Source organism: Rhinoderma darwinii, chromosome 1 (genome assembly GCF_050947455.1).
Source record: "Rhinoderma darwinii isolate aRhiDar2 chromosome 1, aRhiDar2.hap1, whole genome shotgun sequence".
Classification (NCBI taxonomy): Eukaryota; Metazoa; Chordata; class Amphibia; order Anura; family Rhinodermatidae; genus Rhinoderma; species Rhinoderma darwinii.
Window position 1 is genome coordinate 573,347,819 of NC_134687.1, and position 23,896 is coordinate 573,371,714.

The 23,896-nt window shown below is 42.1% G+C and overlaps 1 protein-coding gene across 7 annotated transcripts in view; it reads right to left on the reverse strand.

The window, feature by feature from the left end:
• Positions 1–23,896, reverse strand: part of KIF2A (kinesin family member 2A) — a 76,060-nt gene that overhangs the window by 17,495 nt on the left and 34,669 nt on the right. For 3 of the 7 annotated variants that reach the window (XM_075839266.1, XM_075839274.1, XM_075839299.1), the window contains 9 exons: positions 23,386–23,505; positions 19,532–19,586; positions 19,128–19,250; positions 14,790–14,890; positions 13,030–13,125; positions 9,578–9,632; positions 4,156–4,318; positions 2,547–2,637; positions 38–101 (listed from right to left, as the gene is read on the reverse strand). In XM_075839266.1, coding sequence (XP_075695381.1) covers positions 38–101; positions 2,547–2,637; positions 4,156–4,318; positions 9,578–9,632; positions 13,030–13,125; positions 14,790–14,890; positions 19,128–19,250; positions 19,532–19,586; positions 23,386–23,505 — 868 coding nt within the window. The remainder of the gene's footprint in view (positions 1–37; positions 102–2,546; positions 2,638–4,155; positions 4,319–9,577; positions 9,633–13,029; positions 13,126–14,789; positions 14,891–19,127; positions 19,251–19,531; positions 19,587–23,385; positions 23,506–23,896) is intronic. The other 4 variants (XM_075839290.1, XM_075839320.1, XM_075839283.1 and 1 more) reach the window with 3 other exon arrangements.

Here is a 23,896-nt window from a genome sequence, read left to right on the forward strand (position 1 = left end):
GGTTCTCAAAGATTGGATAATGTAATTTCCTAAGTACCTGCAAGAGCATATATTCCTTTTGAACAGTCTTGATTCTTTCCAGAGAAATCACCACCCATAGTCTTTAATGGAAAGTTGGAGAGAAACAAAAAAAGTAAGTTCCTAAAACAATTCATAAAAAAAAGAATCATATCTTGGCCACAGAATAAGGGCATGTTCAGACGTGGCGGAATTTTTCCGCTGCAAATGTTGACGCAAATTCGTGGAAATTACACAACGAATCTGCAGCAACATTTGCATATTTGACAGTTAATTCAGACATGGCGGATATCATTGCGGACTTGCATTGCAAAGGCTAAAATCTGCAGTGAAAATCTGCTGCTTATCCGCTGGCGGCCATGCATCCTGCGGAATGAAAATTCTGCACTGCAGCTTAAATTCCGCACTGTTATTTTCTGCAGCGTCTGAACTAAGTTACCTAAAAAGGTATAGAAAACAACGGATAAAACCGGTTGCTGAATATTTCCACTGCGGACTGTCCGAAGCGGAATTAAACAGCAATTGCGCCACGTCTGAACATGCCCTTAAAGGGGTTTTCCAGCCTCTAAAATTGATGGCCTATCTTCAGGATAGGCCATCAATAGCTGATGGGTCGGGGTCCGACTCCCGGGACCCTCGCCGATCAGCTGTTTTGAAGGGGTACAGTGCTGCTTTCCCCTCATTTCTACTTGCTCACTGTGAATCTTCGACACAGATGTAGTGGCGATTTACAGTATTGCAGCCTTCTCCCATTGAAGTGAATGTGAGAAGGCGGCTGCAATACCTGTGAATTGCCGCTAAACGTGTGTTGAAGGTTCACAGTGAGCAAGAAGAAATGAGGGGGAAGCAGCTCGCGTACAAGCACTGCATCCCCTTCAAAACAGCTGATCGGCGGGGGTCCCGGGAGTCAGACCCATCAGCTATTGACATCCTATCCCGAGGGTAGGCCATCAATTATTAGGGACTGGAAAACCCCTTTAAGATTAGACTTAATTTCTGCAGGGCAGATGACGATGCTTCACTAGAAGGGCTCTGACTGTCGGACTGTATTGTAAAGAATACATGAGGATAATGCTTTCCTTTGGGGAAGAAATACAAGTCAAAACTACAGCTAATGGCCTGCCAGCATATCTACACAGTAAACCGTATAGCAGTGAGATGGCCAATTGACAAATCATTGCATAAACGGTTGTTGGTCGTCCTACCACTTCTACAGGATCACAACGTGCCTATCCTGCCATACACTACTGCTGGGAAGGGTAACATGGGGCACTGCTGGCGGTGTAGTCCCTGCCTATGATGGAGGAATGTGCATGTTAAGACTTTATTCAGACGAACGGGAATCACGTCCGTGCAACGCGCGTGATTTGCACGCGCGTTGCACGGACCTATATTAGTCTATGGGGCCGTGCGGACATGTGCGTGATTTTTACTCAGCGTGAGTCCGCTGAAAAAGTCACGACATGTCCATTCTTTCGGCGTTTTTCGCTCATCACGCACCCATTGAGGTCAATGGGTGCGTGAAAACCACGCATGCCGCACGAAAGCACTAACGTGCGAACAGCGTGATTCGCGCAAGAGCTGTCAAACTCTGAATGTAAACAGAAAAGCACCACGTGCTTTTCCGTTTACAAACATCCAAATGGAGTGTCTTTGAGATGAGTGAACCCGGACAAGGCGAACCGAACTTCACCGGGTTCGGCCGAACTCGCTTTGACCGAACCCGGCAAAAAAATTTCCGGTACGCGACGTCAGGAGATAGTCACTGTCCAGGGTGCTGAAAGAGTTAAACTGTTTCAGCACCCTGGACAGTGACTTCCGATCACAGGTAAAAAAAAAAAAAAAGAAGTTCTGACTTACCGATAACTCCCTGCTTCTTCCTCCAGTCTGACCTCCCGGGATGAAAATTCAGTCCAAGTGACAGCTCCAGCCAATCAATGGCCAAGCACAGGCTGCAGCGGTCACATGGACTGCCGCGTCATCCAGGGAGGTGGGGCCCGATGTCAAGAGAGGGACGCGTCACCAAGGCAACGGCCGGGAAGGAAGTTCTCGGTAAGTACGAACGTCTTTTTTTTTTTTTTTTTTTTTTTTTTTAACAGGTTGCTCGATATTGTGATCGGAATTCACTGTCGAGGGTGCTGAAAGAGTTACTGCCGATCAGTTAACTCTTTCAGCACCCTGGACAGTGACTATTTACTGACGTCGACTAGCCTCATCTCTATGATGGCGGCTGCGCGAAAATCACGCAGCCGCGCATCATACACTGATGACACACGGAGCTGTCTAGTGGTTTTTGCGCGCGGAAAACGCCGCGTTTTTGTGTCCGCAAAAACGCCACGCTCGTGTGAATCCAGCCTAAGTGTCAGTCATCACGTCCACTGATCAAATATTCAACTGGCAAGGCTCAAGCAGACGGACGTCTCTGTACCTGGCATCATCTACATTCACAAGTTCTAACCTGCTTCCTTCTCCCATATGCTGCACTGATAGATTCTCAATCATATAATGTGGGGAGACTAAATACATACATGAGTTTTCCCACTTCCAGTCTGTCCATACGCAAAGCAGGTGGCCATTCCCTTTTCAAAGATGGTTTCAACAAGAGGCCGTGCAGTGAACCTAATGGAAAAAATGTATTAAAGTTTAGAGACCAGTCTACTGGTATATCCGTATGTAACATTACAGGCAGTAAATATTCCCTATATAATCACCTAAGCTGACATCTTACCAGCGTCAAGGGGTTAACCCAACCAAGCCGAACTGATAGAGCCACAAAGCGCACTAACATTCTTTTAGTTCGGCATCTAATAATCTAGAAAGTCTCATAATCCGGCACAGAACACCGAACTATAATGTGAAAATTCACAAGACCAGAAACATAAGGCTAAGAAGAGAAATTCCTCTTATTAAACAACCCTTTTTCTTGTAGTATTTTAGTATCGTTTTTTAGTATTTTATCGTGGCCTTTTTCTACCACTACAAACGAGTTTTATATACTTTTCTATGGACATCCGATAATCTGGAATCTATCAGATCCCATATTAAAAGGTATTTTTACTGTAATATTCTTCTTTATCATCTGTCTAAACGTCTCTTAACACGCTCCATGTATAAACTGCACATACGTATCAAACAAATGCAGGGACCGAGGTCATTGGCTGTTTAAGATGCTTCATTCTGGTAAAGGTTACAGAGGCGGGACCCGCAGCCGTCACACATGTATGCCATATACTAGAAATAGGCGTGTGAGTGGGAATACCCCTTTAATAATGTAGACCTGAGGAAAGATGCAGGATAGGGATTTACATAAAACCTACTGCGGGTACGCGGAGAGAAAGGCACCAGGTGGTACACAATTCTACCTTACTTTTCTGCGGCGACACTCTGCTGGGCTATACCGACAGAAGAGACGACCATCCAACTTATGGACTATCCTATGGACTGATCATTGATATACTCCTTTAATATACTATTTTGAAGTTTACAAATTTACACACAGGAGTGAGGCTTCCGCTAGGCCTTATGGATTACATGAGCAAACAAATGCATAAAACCAAAAGCAAACGCTACAGTGTAGAGATTGTGGTCAGTCTTTTGCGCTGTTTTGCAGCATTGGCCACAATGGTGCTCTTTTGAAGCATTGATGTGAAGAAAATGGCGTAATTACTATTTCCTGTGTACAGAACGGTGAATTGTGATGTCATGTAAGTGAAATATGACTGACAAAAACAGGTCTATTAAAATGTAACCCACCAATAGCATTTTGCTCCTAAAGCAGCAGAGAATTCTATAAAAAATTCCTTAAGCAAAACCCGCTAAAAAATGAAGTCACACGGTAAAATCCTGCACCGTAGAACCAACCTGCTGCCCCTCGTGTCCCTAAAACGCAGGCCCAGACGTGGCGGATACAATCGTCAGAGCCACGTCCCCACAGCAGCAGAAGCTCAGCCATGGAGATTTGTAGGCTCGTTTGTTTAGAAATCCACCGCTGTGATAACTATGAGAAGTGGGATTTACTCAGCTTTCTACAGACAAGATAAGATAATGGAAGCCCTAAATACAGCTAGATATGACGGAACAGGACAACTCGTAGGGACAAAGAACATCTTGGAAGTGAAGCCACCCTTGGTTACGTACCTGTAGACCATTTCATTTGGCGCGGTTTCATCAAAGGCATAGTCAAAGCGGAAGGTTTGATTTTCTAAGAATCTTGTGAGGTCCACTTTCTGCTTGGGCTCATGCACCATGACCACATCTTTACTGGGGATTGTAAGGACATCCAAGTCTTTCACACCATTCTCTGTAAAATCAAGTGTCACAATCTAAATAATACACACTTGCTCAGTAACTGGTCAATTGCAATTAACCCCTAAATGACCAGCCTATTTTAAACCTTAAAAAATACCATTAAGCTTTTCCATCGTCGCATTCCAAGAGCTAGAACTTTTTTATTTTTGCGTCGACATAGCTGTATAAGGTCTTGTTTTTTGCGGGACAAGTTGTATTTTTTAATAGGTACATATTATTTATTGATTCACTTTTTGGGGGGGGGGGGGGGGATAGAAAAAAAACCAGACATTTTGGCACACTTTTTCGCGTCCTAAATCGACGCCGTTAACCGCATGGTATAAATAACACAATAACTTTATTCAGCGGGTTGTTACGATCGCAACTATACCAAATTTGTATTGTTTTTTTTATGTTTTACTACTTTTACACAGTAAAAACTATTTTTTTTTTCAAAATTATTTGTTTTTGTGTCTCCATATTTGAAGAGCCATAACTTTTTTTCTTGTTCCGCCGATGCAGTTGTATGAGGACTTTTTTTTTTGCGGGAAGACTTGTAGTTTTTATTGGTACCATTTTGGAGTAGATGCAACTTTTTAATCACTTTTTATTTAAAGGGAAGGTGTCACAGAATTTTTTTTTTTTTATATGTTATTGCTTTTAGTATGTCATTAAAATAAATTGTATTTATTTGTGTTTTTGTGTTGTACTTTTTTATTTTTTATTTCTTTTACTTCTCTATGGGGGCTGCCATTTTTTTTTCATCTCTGTATGTGTCGATTAACGACAGATACAGAGATGGAATACGGCACATACATCCCCATAGGGAATGCGAACGGGAGCCGTTCCATACACTACAGCGTACGCCGTCTGTGTGGGAACGGCACATGCGCCGCTCCCACATAGTCCAAAAGGAAGGTATTCAGCAGAGCGATATCCGGCGCCATTTTCATGTGGACCGGAAGCCGCGGCCGGACAGTAAGATGACTACTTCCGGTCACGGCTTCCGTCCATATGTTCAGAAGCAAGGACTAGGAGCGGAGGCGGCAGGAGCAGGTAAGTTATGTTTGTGTATGTGATGTGTGTGTATGTTCGTGTTATACTGTCTGCTGAGCACTGTATCTAAGCCTCCTACACTGTGCATTCGCTCAAAAAATGGCGGCACAAAGTGTAGGAGGTTTGAACATTCAACCCCCTCCTTTCTCCTGGCACTAGCCAGGATAAAGGAGGGGGGATTGTTTGATTACACTAGAGCGAGTGTGTCTTCTCCAATTTTGCAGCATAAAGCAATGAGGTTGCTTTACCACATGCCAATGCTGCAATTTTGGGAATTGCTCCCTCTAGTGACCAGCACATGGAAATATTATAAATTAGATTCTAATTTATAAGATTTCCTGACTTGTGAAAAAATAAAAAAAAATTAGAACAATGTGTAATCATTTATATACTAACAGTTTAACTAAAAAAAGCGACATTAAGTCAGGATTCACAGAAAACAGCAATTTTTCCATAGTTTTTTTTATTTATTTTTTTACGGAGTTCACCGTGCGGGTTAAATAATGTAATGGCTTTATAGTCTGGGTCGTTACGGACGCGACAATACCAAATATGTGTAACTTTTTTAACTTTATTTTGGTTTTTTAATAGTAAAGAATTTTGTAAGGGGAAAAAGTGGGTTTTTCATTTTTTTTTTTAACAACTTTATTAATTTTTTTACACTTTTTTACTAGTCCCACTAGGGAACTTTAATGTGCGATCATCCGATTGCTATTATAATACACTGCAATACTTTTGTATTGCACTGTATTACTGCCTGTCCGTTTAAAACTGACAGGCATTTGCTAGGACATGCCTCCGGCATGACCTAGCAGGCATTCACTACAGGCAGACCTGGGGGCCTTTATTAGGCCCCCGGCTGCCAACGCAGACACAGACACTCGGCGATCTTATCGCCGGGTGTCAGTGGGATGAGAGGGAGCTCCCTCCCTCTCTCCAAAACCACTCAGATGCGGCGCACGCTATTGAGCGCCGCATCTGAGGGGTTAAACGGGTGAGATCGATACTTATATCGATCTCACACGTTCGAGCAGGGACGCCCCCAGCCCTCAGCTACCTCTGGCAGCTGAGAGCAGGGAGATTTAATGGCTCCCTGCTCTGTTTATTTATTCTGATGCAGCGCCGTAAAAAGGCTTATGCATCAGAATAAAGCCCGTTAGTGACTGACGTGAAAAGGCATATTGGCGGTCACTAACAGGTTAAAGGGTCGAAGATGGCTCCTTACTAAACATGAGCCTGCGCGGTGATATGGCTGGTGTCCGGCTTCTCAGGGAAAGCCACAGTCCGCCATTCATTTCCACTGCTGAGGAAAGTAGTAGATGGAGGCCATTCAAATGGATGATCGTCCATATAATGCATGGATGGGCCAAGTCAGCCAGACCACTCTGGCATACAGAGAGGGGTACTGAACAGGGGACCTTCTTCTATGACGTCCATCCTAATAGGGCATATAGACATGTGTTGTCAGAAGCAGAGCGGGCGCCATTGCCGGGTGTCTGCTGTGTTACACAGCAGGGACCCAGTGGCAATGCTTGCAAACAGAAAAACGTCTGATCCGCAAGCATTTAACCCATCAGATTCCGGTGTCACATGTGACCACCAGCATCTGAGGGGTTTTTACTGCCCCTTTCACTTTGGGGCCGGGATTGCGGGAGCGGTTGTATTCCTCTAGCAGTTGTGAGCCTTGTGAACGCTCCCAGACCTGCTATATGACCCTGTGGCAGGTCTCAATAGCAATGCACTGATTTTGCCATAGACTGTGGTATTGCAGTCTATTGCATAAGCGATCTAATGATCGCAGGTTCAAGCCCCCTAGGGGGACTAAATAAAATAAATAGATTTAAAAAAATCAAATAAAAAAAATAAATCACCCCCTTTCCCTAGATCACGTATATAAATAAACAAACAATAATAAACACATTAGGTATCCCCTCGTCCGAAAACGCCAGAACTATAAAATTATAACAATATTTATCCAATACAGTGAACGTCGTAGCAGGAAAAAGGGTCAAATCGCTGTTTTTTTGCCACTTCCACCCCCCAAAAAAAATGTTTTAATAAAAAGTGATCGAAACGCCTGACATTCCCCAAAATGTTATTAATAAAAACTACATCAATATGGCTATGCAAAAAATTTTTTCGTTTATTTAAAACTTTTACATTTTTTTTTAAAGGTACCAAATTTATATAGTTTTTTGTTCTGTTTTAGTATCACCGTAAAGTGATCGTACTGACCCGCAGAATAAAGATAACGTGTCATTTTCACCATACAGTGAACACTGTAAAAACGAAACCCATAAGAAAACGGAGGAACTGCTGTTTTTTTTTTTTCAATTTTCAATGACATTTATGCTTTACACGTATAACAGAAAATAAAGTTCTAATTCCTTCCTGGCTGCCCACAAAGTATCCATGCCTGAATAGGATATGGTAATAATCAGCGCAATGATTGGCGAGGTCTGTTGCACGTCTACTTGCTCTGGTACCAACTATATCAGCAGGGTCCAACCAAGTGACAAGAACCATTAAATGACACTTTGCCATCACCTAATCATTCTACACAAAACGTAATGTTAAAGTGCTGTACGAGACACGGCTGCCCAAATCTGCGTTTTAGCTGGCAAGACACCAGTAAATAATGCTATTTATTCAATGGCTGTGACAGAAAATACACGTCAAAAAGTAATAATCAATAGTAAAATCGCAAAAAACACCTTTCCCTCACCATTCGCTACGACTATTTGGGGCAGCCTTATAAAAGACAATTCCCCAACAGGTTAATATCGGATGGTCCCTTTATACGTGCAATGTAAAAGCTCAAATATTTGCCTTCTCATAAAAGGGTTAACCCCCTCTGCCCTTCGTGTGGCCGCGGTGTAATGAAGGCTTTTGTTTTTCACTTGGAATGATCTTCGCGTGTCTTCAGATGTCCCCGTGTGCACTTTGTTTGCAGCAGAATGTGACAGATTATGTAAGTGCAGACACAGCAAACATAACTGTGAAACATTGCTGGGAGGCTTTCTACATGTCTGATGCTTGTATATTTTACATATTGGTGAGAAAATTCTTTCCGCCACTTCTCTCCGAGCAACAAGCTGAATAATAGGAGCTCTATCGGTTATAACAGGGCTTCTTGTCATCGTCCATGCCAGGGCTTCTTGTCATCGTCCATGCCAGGGCTTCTAGTCATCGTCCATGCCAGGGCTTCTTGTCATCGTCCATGGCAGGGCTTCTTGTCATCGTCCATGCCAGGGCTTCTTGTCATCGTCCATGCCAGGGCTTCTTGTCATCGTCCATGCCAGGGCTTCTTGTCATCGTCCATGCCAGGGCTTCTTCATCCATGTAGATGTGGTGTGGATAGCGACCTACGTAAAGTTCCTCTGCACCAAATACAATGCTACGGTGCCCTAGAATCAGCAGAGCACTTACCAAAAAAGGATATCCAAGCTCACCCCTCCACACTTCTAACTCCCGGTGCTGACCTACACAGGAGACGAAGGGAGCTATGATAGATCACGTCTGCTGAGACAAAAGCAATGCACCGGGAGAGCAAAAATGGCACTATTTACGTGCCACGTCTCATCAAGGACTAGGTGAGGGAGGGGGAAATTTTATTCTCTCACCACCACCACGGAGCTAATCATTTTTATAATTGAAGAATTTGGGGGTTGATAATGGAGCAGGTTTAGAACGTTATGTACCCAATAGCACCTTCCTTCAGATAATTGTCAGGTACAGAGCGGGGAGGCAGGGCACACACAGAACATACAGTGCACAATGGAGAGAGGTTAGAGGAGGTAGTGCCAATTATGTTGAAATTTCCAATACAACCGCATTGTACAAGCATCTGTTCGGTATAGAGAAGCCATGCGCTATATAAAAACCACTGAGCATGCTCCTGTTTATTTCCATTGACAATCACCGTTCTTAACGGCAGACCACTGACATGTTCAAACATGTAACTAAACACCCTGGTAGGAATCAACGCATCCACTTTTATCCTTCTCATGACCTACAATGTGCATGCGAACTGGATTCCTCATAAATGTAAAACTCAGCTCAAATTCACAGCAGAGCATGTTCCAGCCATCGATGGTAGACGCAGTTGATGGACCCAGAGTGACGCAATCTAACATTTCTCCATGACGTGCAAGAAGATAGCTAAAAGTGGAGAAAATATCAAATCAACAGTTTATTTTTGTAGGCCAGTGCTTACCCTTCTTATTTAGAGGGCGTTTTCTAACACAGACACATATCCGATGTTCATCAATCTGTAGAACAGGAAATAAATATCTTCAGTTATGTTTGCAAATGACAAAGACTACAGTAATACCGGTATCAGACAGTCATAGTGCGGTCACATTTATACGACTGCAATGCCTGGACCTCCTGTGGTTCTACAATGATCTAAGTCAGATGTTGAGGCCATAATAGAAGTACTAAGATGCGGGCATTACAACCGTATGTGAACAAATTAGGGATACACAGCGCAACGAAATTTCGATACCATTTCGATGCTGTGCCAGGGCAAACGGTCCAATACAGTCAATTTATGTATTTCGATACTAAGCTGTGCGGCTTCACAGCTTAGTATTGAAATAAATGGAGAACATGTCGCGCGCACACTGTAAATCGCTTGTGACGTTTTTTTCCTTCAGTGACCGCCCCCGCTCGTCAGTAGTGCCGGCAGCATCACATTAGGAGGGAGGAACGCTCCTCCCTATTTTCTCTACTGCCACCAATGACAATCTGAGTATGTGAGAAGGGAAATGTTGCGAGCGGAGTAGGCACTAGTATTTTTTGCAGCCGGCATTGAGGAACATTGGGGTTAATGTGGGTGACATTAACCCCAATGCAGCCATTATGTGAGGGAAATGATGAAGTCACTTATTAATGTGAGACACGGAGTGTTATGAATTTAGTACCTCTATGTGCCTCACAATAATAGTAATTAACCCCATCATGTACCTCACACATTAACCCAATGTTCAAATACTTTATTGAAAATGACACATAAGTATACAATGATTAAAAAGAATCCACAAACCAACAGGTTAAAAAAGACATACAAGCCATGCAACTGACAAAATGAGCAAGCTGTGTAGACAAAAAGTGAATGCCTAGTGGCACAACCTATCACTGTGTGCCCCATCAAACTGTATCCTAGCCACAAAAGTTAGACAAAGTAGAATGAACATATGCCATGTAAAATGGTATAGAGATGAATAGCAAGGTACGTATGAAGATAACAGCCAGATGTAAACAATGCTGACACGTAAAGCAATATTAACCCCTTAATGACCGGGCCTTAATGACCAGCTCAAGTTTTCTGTTTTTGCCTCTCTGCGTTTCAGCAGCCATAACTTTTTTATTTTTTCATTGACGTGGCTGTATGAGGCCTTGTTTTATGCGAGAGAAATAGTAGTTTTTTTTTTCCCAGTTTGGGGGTAAAAAAAAAATTTTTTACAGCGTGAATATAGGGAAAAGCGATTCTCTGAATCGTTTCTTTTGTATCCCGTTCACGTTTCACGCTAAATAACCCATTAGATTAATTCTTCAGGTTATTACGGTCGTGTAGATACCTAATATGCGTAGGTTTTTTGTTTTTATTTAGTGTAGGGGCAATAAAATGTATTTAATGCAAAATAAAGACTCTTTTTGGGACTTTTTTTATTTATTTATTTATTTGGTTACTTTTTTTTTTTTTAATCCCATCAAGGGATAACTTTATTTGTAGCTTTATTTTTTACTTGTAATGTATTCGCATACACCTGTATGCGAATACATTACACTGTGTCACTATGACACAGGCTGCTGATCGGGCAGCACATAGTGTGCCCGAACAGCAGGCACACGGAACAGACAGCCCTGGGGTCCTCTGTAGGTCCCCAGGGCTGACTGCAGAGGGATTCCCCATTGTTTGATCGCATCACTGGAATCCCGGTGATGCGATCAAAGAGGGGAATTCCCTTTGATCATGCCGCGGTCACAGCTGGGGTCCGAATGTTTTCCGACCCCAGCTGTGTACAGGAGGCTGCTCTAAGATCAGGAGCTGATAGTAACAGCTCCTGCTTAGAGGATGAGCACTCACACGAGCTCTCATCAGCCTAATCTACAGCGACGCCAAAAGACGTCTCTGTAGACTAAGCACCTGCACCACCTGACGTCAAAAGACAGTGGGCGGTCGGGAAGGTGTTAAAGCAGATTGCAGTATTTAAACATACCCATGATAGGTCCAGGACCGAGTGCACAGCAAGACGTCCGCCCCAACGCGCATTTCGGCGAAAATGCCTTCGTCTGGACCCCCAGACGAAGGCATTTGCGCCGAAACGTGCGTTGGGGCAGACGTCTGGTTGTGCACTCGGTCCTGGACCTATCATGGGTATGTTTAAATACTGCAATCTGCTTTAATATTGCTTTACGTGTCAGCATTGTTTACATCTGGCTGTTATCTTCATACGTACCTTGCTATTCATCTCTCTACCATTTTACATGGCATATGTTCATTCTACTTTGTCTAACTTTTGTGGCTAGGATACAGTTTGATGGGGCACACAGTGATAGGTTGTGCCACTAGGCATTCACTTTTTGTCTACACAGCTTGCTCATTTTGTCAGTTGCATGGCTTGTATGTCTTTTTTTAACCTGTTGGTTTGTGGATTCTTTTTAATCATTGTATACTTGTGTCATTTTCAATAAAGTATTTTTCCATTTTTCTTACACTCTTAGTCTACTGGCATCTTTTTCTTTAGGTTATATATACATGCTTTGGATGCTTTGTGGGTACACGCCCCAGGATCTAGCTCACACTTGATTACATGTTTGCTGACGGCTGCATTATACCTTTCTTGGGCCAATTAGATCCATGCTGTGTTTTTCGGTTATATTAACCCAATGTTGTCCATTATGACGGAGCGAGGTACTTAATGGGATCTCTTACAATAATGGACAACATTGGGTTAATCTGTGAGGGAAGTGATGGGGTTAATTAACTTAAGGCCTTATTCACACGGCTGTGTGTGGTCCGTGATATACGGACCGTACGTCGCCCGCGTTTCCTGGACTAAACACAGTTCAGGGAGCCAGGCTCCTAGCATCAGTCCCGAACTCTCCTGTACTTTAATCATGATTTCAGTTTTCCCGCAGGGAGGCAGCGTCGCCATAGATTACTGATGCTAGGAGCCCACCTTCCTGAACGGTTCGTTCCAGGAAATGCGGGCGACATACGGTCCGTATATCACGGACCAAACACAGCCGTGTGAATAAGGCCTTATATTAACCCCATCATTTCCCTCACAGATTAACCCAATATTGCCCATTATAATTATAGTAAGTGATTCCATCAAATACCTCGCTCACAGTCAAAATGGGCAACATTGGGTTAATGTGAGAGGTACATGATGGGGTTAGTTACTATTAATGTGAGGCACATGGAGGTTCAAAATTGATAACACCATGTGCCTCACATCAGAACACGGATATACATTTTTGTGGAATTTTTATTGTTGGCAAAGTATCGTTTTGGTATAGAATATCGCAATACTATTCTAAGCATCGGTATCGTAGTCCAAATTCTGGGATCGTCAAAACCCTAAAACAAATATCACATTAATAACATACAGGGTAAACAATACAACACGCTTGTTACACTTAAAAATTGTAACTTACATCATCTGCAGTAGTTAGAGGTCGGTAATCCAAACTTCCTCGGAAATCTTTGATCATACACATAATTTCATAGTTTGGATTTGTGGTGTCAACCTCCTAGAATGTAAGAAAAGAACGCAGAAGAACGATCAGAAATGCTTCATTCTTCAATGACTTCATGTAGGCTTCCATTCTAAGACATCACCTACTACTATAAAGTATCATTCATGCAAGCAGCTCTAAAGATTTTATGTAAGAGATATGTCTGAAAAGGCTTCCCTACATTTCCATAGCAGGAATAGATCTAGTATTTGGCACTCACATAGAGCTATTATACTACAATGTCTATAAAGCCCACCTCCACTAAAGAAAATAACCTTAAATGTAGCTTTGAAGGCCATTAAACCCCAATATACTGCTAGATGTTCTAGTGCCGGCCTGTAACGCAGAAAAGGCACTGTGGGCAGCAGTGATATTCTTAAGATTATATTCACTAATAATATTAAAGGGGTTCCCCGTGTATTTTATATTATAGAAAGTCTATGAGCCCGTGCACCACTACATGGGCTTTCCGCAAAAAGCCAAACAGAAACGAAGCGGCTCACGAGCGCTTCTGCCGCTTCGTTTTAGTGATTATTGGGGGTCTCAGTGCTCAGACCACCACCAATCATAACTTCTGACATGTCACTATGACATGTCAGAAGTTTGTCGAACATTTAGTTACCCTTTAAAGTCAATGGGTTTTGGTCGGGCGTCAGTGATGCAATGGCTCAAGCACTTCCATCTTTTTGTTCTTCTGTTCTGTGTGCTGATGATTTTGCATGTATTTTTTTTAGGCCAAAACCAAGAACGGATCCAATTCTGGTTTTGGCGTAAAAAAAAGGCATGCAAAATCTGTATCAAATCCGCACTGTGTGAATAAGGCCTAAGACTCCACCAAACAACCTGTAATTAAGGATGTAAGTCTGACGCAAGGGTAAAGGGTTCTTAGAGTACGCTGCACTCACACCTGAATTCGCATGTTTTCAGTGGAGTGAGGTTTTTACTTATCAACCAATACTTATTTTTTTATTAAGGGACTCTTGAAAAGTTGCTTAATTTTTCATTATAGATGCATTGGAACAATAAAAATATGTGTCTACAGCTCCTAAGCAGATCTCGGTGTCTCCATGATTACAAAGAAACTGCAGTGTGATCCCTGATCCTGCAGTCATATTCTCATCCATCTGCCCCCTACTTCTTGCAAAAATAACGCTGGGTCCACACCTCGCAGAAATATCCTCCACTAATCTGCCTGTGGATTTCGGCATCCGGATTTTGCTGTGGATTGAAATGGGTGAAATCTGTGGTGAAAATCCTCAGACATGGGTGAAAATCCCCAACAGATATTGATATGCTGAGGATTCTAAATCCGGACTGAATGTCAATTTCCATGTGGAAAAATTCGGCAGCATGTAAATGAGATTTGTTCAAATACCATCCACATGGCTGGTACTGTAATCTGCTGGGGATTTTCCATCTGCAAACCCGCAGGATTTCCATTACCGGTGCACTTACCCTCAGAGTACAGATCGAAGGGAGTAGGATTGCAGGATCAGACTACATAAAAATTGTCTGTAGTCTGTAACCATGGAAACAAATGGATCTACATAGAAACAAATTACGAATATTATCAAAGAATCAGGTCTATTCCGTAGTGGAGAGGCACAGCGGTGTTAGGGCAAATAATACCAGCATATAACCATACAAATACGTGTAATGTCTGATGTACAGTTCCTCACCAGAGCTCTTTTCTCCCGAAGTTCTTGCTGTTGTAACCGTCTTCGCTCTCTCTTTTCTTGTAGCTTTTCTACCTCTTTCACACAATTAGATTTTCTCCTGGCTGTTATTGGAGGATATAATAATCATCAGATTAGACAGATGCAATATTGAGTCATTGTTAGAATGACCTTTTCAATGTAAAATATGCAATATAAATACTATACTTATCAAAAACCTACTCCATTCAATCATATAAAGAGAAATACTGAACAAATAAAAGCAAATTTGGAAGATGTTATAAGGATGGCTCGCCTGGTGATAGTGACGGTGAGAGAGAAGTCAATGGAGTACTGAACCATCCATTCCCAGACAGCTTGACTTAATACATCCCATCCATATCCGCCCCATAGATGAACACAGCCTGCGCTTCACTTAACATATACTAACGTTATGTTTTGAAGTTGAAGGGGGTTTTCAACCAAAAACCATGTAGGGCATTTTAATAGGATATGTCAAATGTCTGGTTGTAGGGGTCCAGCCAACGATCCTCCCAACAATCCAGGTGTCCAGCTCCTACTGGAGAAATGGCCGCCAACTTGCAACCATCCTCCATTAAAGTATAAGGAAGATACAGACACAGCAGAGGGTGCTCTCTCAGCGATTTCCTATTCACTTGAATGGATAGGAACTTCTCATTCATGGTTGTTTTTTTCAAGGGCGGGGGGGCCAGTTCATTGGTGAGGGACTAACAGTCTGCTCCCTACACTTAAGACTTTTACGGCATGACTATTTGTTCAATTCTGCAACAAATTCACCTATTGTGAGTGCACTAGGAACTTGCTCCAAATTTAGCTTTTAAAAGGCATCGATAGGAATATTAACTTCCCAGAATTAGAAAAACCTTTCAAGGATTCGGTCATGGTAAAGAGGCGTTAATATAATACTACTGTAATCACCCTTTGCAAACGAGATTATATTCCATAATAAGGCTAGAGGGCTAAGGAGGTTTCCCTGCAGTTGTCCTACTAGTAGCCTTGTGTTGTACCATGTAAGCCATCAGTAAACATTACACCTTATTTTGGCTAAAAAGCTACCTCATGAACTACAGTACATAACACGATACTCAATATTTTCCGCAGCCTCATGAATTGACCAGTAGAAGTATCTAACTTTTTTTGGCTAGAAGGAACAACCTATGTCAAAGGTCCCCAATCTTAATAAGGCACATGGAAGGGGATTGGCAGACAACCTCTGCACTTTTTCACTTTATTCCCTTCGTATTGTGCACGATTACCATGTAACATTGGACCCCTTTCTAAAGGATAACATTTTCCTTATATTAGTAAATCAGATGCTAGAGCAGCAGCTAAACTTTGGTATTTAATGGTCATTTTTTTTATTTAGAGATCGCAGCATTTGATTCGCCCAAGGCATTCTGATTAATGTAAACGGCTTAATGAATTGGTGAAGGAAATATTTGCTCGTCTTTAGTTATGAGCTATGCTTTAACGTCTCAGAAACGGACCACGCACTTCCTGTAGTCATCTTTGCAAAAAATTGCCGCCAAAAATGAATAGACAAATGACTAAATCTCTATAAGTAAAAAGTTGTACTTGTAGTCAATAATGAAAGCTGAGCAGATAGGTGGCGGTCACTATGTACAAGCCTGTGGGGTGACCCCTCCTAAACATATGACTGTTTAAATTAATCCTCGTAGAGGGGTCAGCTTTAACAAATTGTAACAGTAAAAACAACATAGAAACAGAGAAGATAAATTAAAGCGACCCGCCGGTCTCAGGACAAAAATTATAAATGTGATATGATATGGAGTAATATTACCTGGTGCCCTCCAGTTGCCCCCCTCTACTGTTTTAGGGTACCCTCTTTGTTGTCTCTAAATGGTCACAGCGCACAATAGACTGAGTCTAAGACACTCCCTCTGTTCACGGATTGTACAGAACTTCTCACGTGAGCAGCTCTGGCCAATCAGAGAACAGTGGGAGTGTTTCAGACACTTCGTATAAGAAGCACTGCAGCCATTTTGGGACAGCACAGAGGGGACCCTAAACTGGCATATCCATGGCAGAGGGGCACAACTGTAAGGCACCAGGTAATATTACTTCACATAAACCATATTTAAAATTTTGTCACGGGACCAGAGGGTCGCTTTAATGCAACATGCACACGTTGTGGAATTTGATGCGCAAAATCTGAAGGTAAATCCATACATAATGCGTGTTTTTAATGCATTTTTAGATGTAAATTTTACATTTTGATGTGGAAACAGGTGTAGATTTTATGCTACGGATTTTAAATTTTTTAAATAAACTTCAGATAGAATTCTGAGACAGGAATGTAATTTAAATTGACATGCTGAAGATTTTAATATCCGCAACAAACGTCAATTTAAACGCGGGAAAAATCCACAGCTGATGCTCTCATATCTGCTGCGGATTAACATGCTGATCCGCACAAGGATAAGCGCAAATGAATCCACGGCTTTTCAATGTGGAATTCGTGGCAATAATTAGCATGAAGTGGATTTTAAAATCCGTAGCGAAGTCATTATTTTGAATCCACAACATGAAAGCACGGCCTAAGTCCTCATGTACACAACTGTAATAGTTTTTACTGTCCGCAAATACGGATCTGAGACTTCTATGGGCGAGTTCGCGCCGCAATAGAATAGGACACTGTCTATCTTTTGTGGATCATTTCTACAATTTCATCCGTAATTAAATTTTTTCCGTAATTACGGATGAAAATCACGGTCGTGTGCATGGGGCCTAAGCCATCAGAGAACACAATGTGCTCCACACAGGGCCATGATGCTGCTGCTTTCTACATAAACCGCTTGCAGGCAGTGAAGTTGTGTCTCACTGAAGTTTTGCCGATATTCAGCTTTGTATAATAGGCTATAATTAGAGGTTACATGGAATAATGCAGCTGAACCATGAGTAAGCGAGTCCAAAAAAGCCAGGATTATATACAGCATACTAAATTAGGGGTATAATTAATGATCCCTTTTAGTCAATGAGCTTATTAGCATTTCTATTCCATTCAAAACGAATGAATCTAAAACCTGTGACAAGGATATAGGACAAGAAAGTGAGCAACAACGATGGTCAAGTGTGCCTTTATATTTTTTTTAATAGACAGACTCACATTCCACCACCATAAACTTTTTAATAAGGACCGGTCTGATCTCCTCACATGGCTGTTTTAATAAATATTAGCTGGAGTACCTTTTCTTAACACTCCGCATTATGCTGTACCTCTGTTATTCCTCCTAGAAATGTATGAATAAATTGACAACTGGGCGTTATCATTCCCCTTGTCAATAGAGCGTAACCCTACAGAGTGACACTGTCAGGACTGATTGGACCATGTCAGAGTGTGAATTAACGGGCCCCAATACCCTCTATAGGATCCACTTCTGATTTTGGCAAGAACTGCATTGCATGAATACATGTTTAGCGTTCTGTGAAAGGGGTTCTCCACTTCGGACAGTCCCTACTTGTTAGAAGGATGATCACAAAGTGTCCCCCTCTTGCGCCCCTCTGCAATCAGGTGTAATCCATGGGGAAATCTGGTAGTATTTGTTAAATTTTCCTGCAGGGCCCCCGCAGGGGAAATTAAGCATTACATAGCGCCCATTCAAATAAATGGGTTGTCTGTAGATCGCAGGACAGGACAGGTGCTCCAGAGATAGAGTCTCTTTGTAACAGCTCCCTACTCTGGCCTAGAGAAGAGAATCCAGAAGAGGGGACAACACTCAGAATTCCCTAAAAGGGTGGAGAAAAATGGGTTCTCTGAATTGGACAACACCTTTCAGTGCCCAAAACCCTTCTGAAATTTTGGACTAAAATGATACTCTTCCTACAGAATAGCGTCATTGCCAATATGGCGTGTAGGGGAAATTTTCGGTGAATTTCCCCCTTTATAGAACGTACATCTATCCACCATCAAACCACTGCCTAGATAATTCAGAGACTAGTACCAGCAGAGATTGAGCAATTAAGAGAACTGGCAGAATCCATTACATGGTCAATAGTGAAGCTTCCCTAGAAATGGTTACGTGCATAACCCAACCACAAATACTATGACACCAAACAATTGTGCATGCAAAAACAAGTTACAATATTTACATGCAAACGAATGGGCAATGTTACTGGAGTTATGGGAGATTACTTTCTAAAAATAAAAATCAACAAAGAAAAAAAGAGAAAAAAAAGCTTTAGAGAGGCTTCATTACGTACAGGCCCATGAGACCGCTGCATACGATTTTAACTATTTAGCATGTGGGATTGGCAATGTGCATATATAACGTGAAGCAAACCTAGACATATGTTACATACAAGGAAGGCCAAAGTCCTTTTTTCCAGGTTGATCTGGAGATATATCTGAAACACTACCATTCTGCTGTGCAGAGGCCGGCGGTTCTGGAGGTTGGCTTGGCCGTGCCCGGGCTGTACCGACTGCTGCAAGGAAAAAAATAGAACAACGTTACGCTGCGGGTTCAAGGCAATAAAAGAAGACGGACAGTGTAACCAGAAATCACTGCAGATCGTACCTTGCAGAGACTAGTATGGCATGATATTTTTTATAAACCACCATTTAATAAATCAAAAGAAGGAGGCTACAAGAATGAAATAGAGTGAAAAATAAGCATGTCCTTACAGAAGAGCAGAGCACCCAGCAGAAGGAGAGAAAGCAAAGCACTGTAATAAAAAGCCTATGAGCACAGAGCTGCACTCCTTACCTCTATTGTCCCTTGCAGGTGTTTCGTTCTTAGCTGGAGCCACCGTGCGCCGGTTCTATCAAATGGACAGAAAAAATGTTAACAGCAGAGAAAAAAAAAACAGAACACATTTACTGCAATGTGTCAAATAAAGGGTGAAGCAGCACTTTTTTGGGTCGAGTTTTGGAACAATTAAAGTGTTATTTATTTTGCGTTTGTTTCTTTGAACATCAGCATTTCCTGTCCCCAATCTACGAGGAACTGCTGGGTTTCAGCTATTGCCACCAGCAAAGTAAAAAAAAAAGAGACCGATCACTCAATGCAGCGCACATTCCCCCAACACTGAGCAGTACGGGACATATGGCTGACGGAAAAGAATTCAATCTGACTTCCTAACAGGGCTCCGAGAAGGTCTCATAAAATAGCAATGTGCAATATCAAGTGCTTGTCATCTGTTCAAAAGTCAAATTAAAAAAGTAAATAAGAATGCCACTTTCCACTTCAACCCTTATCGGAAAATATAATTTTTATATCTGTATTACATAGGGGAAGACAAGAAATGATACAGCACATTTGCGTACATTCTAGGGGCCAAGAAGTGCCGGTATTATCAGTCACATGATGTATTATAAGCCAATCACATGAAAAGCAATAAGTTCTTGTAATAACCGACTTGTCAAGTGATGGGCGAAAATTCTAGGAGAATACTTCACCAAATTCCAGTAATTTACGTGCAGTAGATCACGACCCTATACAGTGCTAGGGTTGTCAGGATACCAGAATTTGGACTTGGATACAGATACTTTATGTCGTTTTGCGATTCCGATACCAAAACGATACTTTGCCAACAGTAATAAAAAAATAATAAAGTTCTTCCATTTTGTGATGTGAGGCACGAGGTGTGAAGAATTTTGAATGTGTCTCACATTAATAGTAATTAATCCCGTCATGTTTCTTAGTCATAATGGGCTAATGTGTAAGGTACATGATGGGGTTAATTACTATTAATGTGAGGCACATGGAGGTTAAATTCATCATCACACCACGCACCTCACAATAAGTGAAAGAAAGCCATATTTATTGAATTTTTTTACTGAGTACACATCATAAATTCTGAAAAAAGTTTGTTGTGCAGGTTATTACGGCCGCGCCATTACTGAATGTGTATATTTTATGTATTGAGACTTATTTTAATGTTTATTGTAAAAATGGTGTATGTGTATTTTTTTTTAAATTTTATATATTACTTTAGGTTTTTACTTTTTTATTTTAAAACTTTAATGTACTGTCATATATCTATATGCCAGTACATTAGCCTGTGTACGGATAGTACACAGGCAGTTGTTAGGACATACCCAAGTATGCCCTTACAGAAAATATGGTAAGACAGCCCTGGGCTCCTTAAATAAACCCTGGGCTGTCTGCCCATATATGGTATGGCCCTCAATCGCGTCACAGGGATTTCCTGTGACGTATCCATGGGGCATCCCCCCTTCTCATTTACCCCTTGAATGCTGCAGTCCGCTTTGATCGCAGCATTCAGGGGAATAGCGGCGGAGATGAGGTTTCTCTGATCTCGCCGTTATAGAGGCCGCGGCTGTGTAATACAGCAATTGCCCTGCCCCTGAAATTAAGTGTGCACATGGTCAGCATGAGGTGATGCCTCCCGCGCTGCACTAATGAACGGCGATTCAGGCATTGAAGACAGAACATGGGGGTGTTTTGCAGTTCGTCCGCCATGTTCGGTCTTCATTGCCAGCAATCATTAGTGCAGCGCCGGCCGCATCACAACATGCTGACGGTGCACACTTGTTAGGACTCAGGAGCGGGGCAATGGCTGTATTACACAACCGCAGCTCCGCTCTTACAACATGCATGTGTTACAATGCTAAGCTGTGCGGCCGCACAGCTTAGTATCGAAATACATGAAATAATGGTATCGAACCGTTTGAGGGTGCACGATATCGAAACAGTATCGAAGTTTCGATGCATCGTGCATCCCAGGACTACTTCTTAATGACTTTAGGGCGTTTAACGATTTAAAAAAAAAAAAAGCCGTCCGCTGCATTAGCAATAACAGAAGTAAAAAAGCCCCCCCTTTTAAAAACCCCGCAACTTTAACATTGCTGGTACATTCGTCCTTCGCCGGTCTCGGTTTACCTTGCTGAAGAGATGAGGGCCAGTGATTGGTTGGAGCGGTCACGCTTCAGGAAAGTAAACAAAGATCAGCATGGTACCACTGAACCAGCACTGCAGCTGTGGGGGATTTAAAAAAGGAGAGAATGGTCTTTTTCTCAGGGGGGGGGGGGGTGCAGCTGACAGATTTTATTTTTATTTTTTAAATAAAAAGCCCGAATAATGGCTTTACAACTTATGCAGATAGCACACAGACATTTATTTCTATGCAAACATCCGTGGTTTTTGTGGTTCTATTCATTGTAGAACATGCCCTATCAATGTAAGTTTTTGCGTCCCGTGCTGTTCATTTAGGTCTATGGTTCGCAAAAATAACAAACAGAACACGGAAGCCATCTATGTGCTGTCCGCATTTTGCGGATACCCTGCTAGGAAACGCCTGGAAAACGGCCTCACGTGAACTTCCTATGGGCATTTCCGGGAGGGGGGGGTAAGACAAGATAAGCAGGAATTTAGCACTCTGTTTCTGTTACAGACCGCGAAAAATAGATGACACATGGAAACATCACGGCCGTAATATATATTACGGACCCAAATTCAGACACTAGGATCTGTCGTTTGCGGTACAATCAACGTCAGTGTGAATGAGGCCTTAAAGGAGAAAATAATAGACATTGCAGTAAACCTACCAATTAAAATTCTGCCCCAGTCACCCCCCCTCCACTGGACCCAGAGTGCTAACATATTATCAGTATGGACGACAAGTCATCACGGTCAGTAAACATTAGAATGGAAGGATCAATTAAGGTCTGTGGCGGTACTGGAACAGAAAGCAGTTTTTTTTACAAAAATAATTTTCCTATTTGGGAACAGTGGCAGGGTTCTCGCATTGCTGTAAAACCTCTCAATTATCCCATACGTCGGGATTGCATTATGCCCTGTTTCAATCCCATGTCTTTTAGGCCCTGCGCACACTTGATTTAGTGAGACTGGCTGACTCCGCTTATTGATGAGGCAGGAAACAGCCCTCCAAAAAGGTCATACGTGCAGACATCCAGGGTCCCTGGTAGATCAGTAATGAAGCAGGTAGCCATTCCGGCCCCAAAAATATGACTGAGCAGGAACAGCATCCGCACGCTAAAGACCCATTTACACAGGCCAATAATCGGGAACTAACGTTCCTAAGAAAGTTTGTTCAGCTGATTATTGGCTCGTGTAAACTTGGCAGCGATCAGCCGACGAACGAGCAAACGATCAGTCGTCGGCTAATCATAGTTATGCAGCCTATAAAATTAGAGTTGTCGGCAGCACTTCTACCCGTGTAAACAGGGATGTGCTGCCTACAATGACGCAAACGGATGGGGGAAAAAAGACTGTATTAACAATCGTTCGTCCCCATACAGTATAGCATCGGGCCATGTAAAAGGGCTTGTTAACAAGAGCGGATAAACTTCTTAAATCGTCGATCCTCGATTGTTCTGGGCAGAAATTTTCCCATGTAAACACACCTTAAGGTAACTGCACAGGATCTTACCAAGAGACGACTACTAAACGTGACCCACAGGTGACGTCACTACTCGCCAAGCATAAGCAATAGTTCACACTAATGCTATTACAGTAAGTGAATAAATGATGTATGATACTGCCACAATAATATTCTTCCATAATAGACAATGACTTCAGCCAAATATAACCAACCGCTCTAAACATGTTGCAGACCACAAGTGTACGCAACTAACCTTCACAATTTTATTTACTTTTGTTGTCGGTGTAGGGGGAGGAGGCATTTCAGGGCTGGGGTCAATTTCTTCATCAGGAAACAGATCAGGATTAAGTGAAAATATACTTTCCAAATCAATCTTTAAAGAAAAAAAAAAATGAATGAATTACTAATGGCGGCATTACAGTTCATGGAATCAGAGCCATAAAAATCAACCATTTTTTGCTGGACATGTTTGTTAGGCACACGGCAAACATCGCATAAGGCAAGGGGACTGACTTATTGCTGCTACTTAATCTATAGAAGACAGACTTAAAGGGAAACTCCGTTCATAACTAAAGGTTCGCACGTCTTTCATTAAGGAATCACAAACATATTTTTGTTGCAGGCCCAGTACACTGGGGTGGTTGCATAGCAACAGTCTGTATCAGGCTTCGGTGACACTCTTTCCCTCCATAAGCCAATAAGTATAAATCTGTCTCGTCAATGGGGGAGGGGGTGAATAACGATCACAGTTAAGGGGCTTTTAC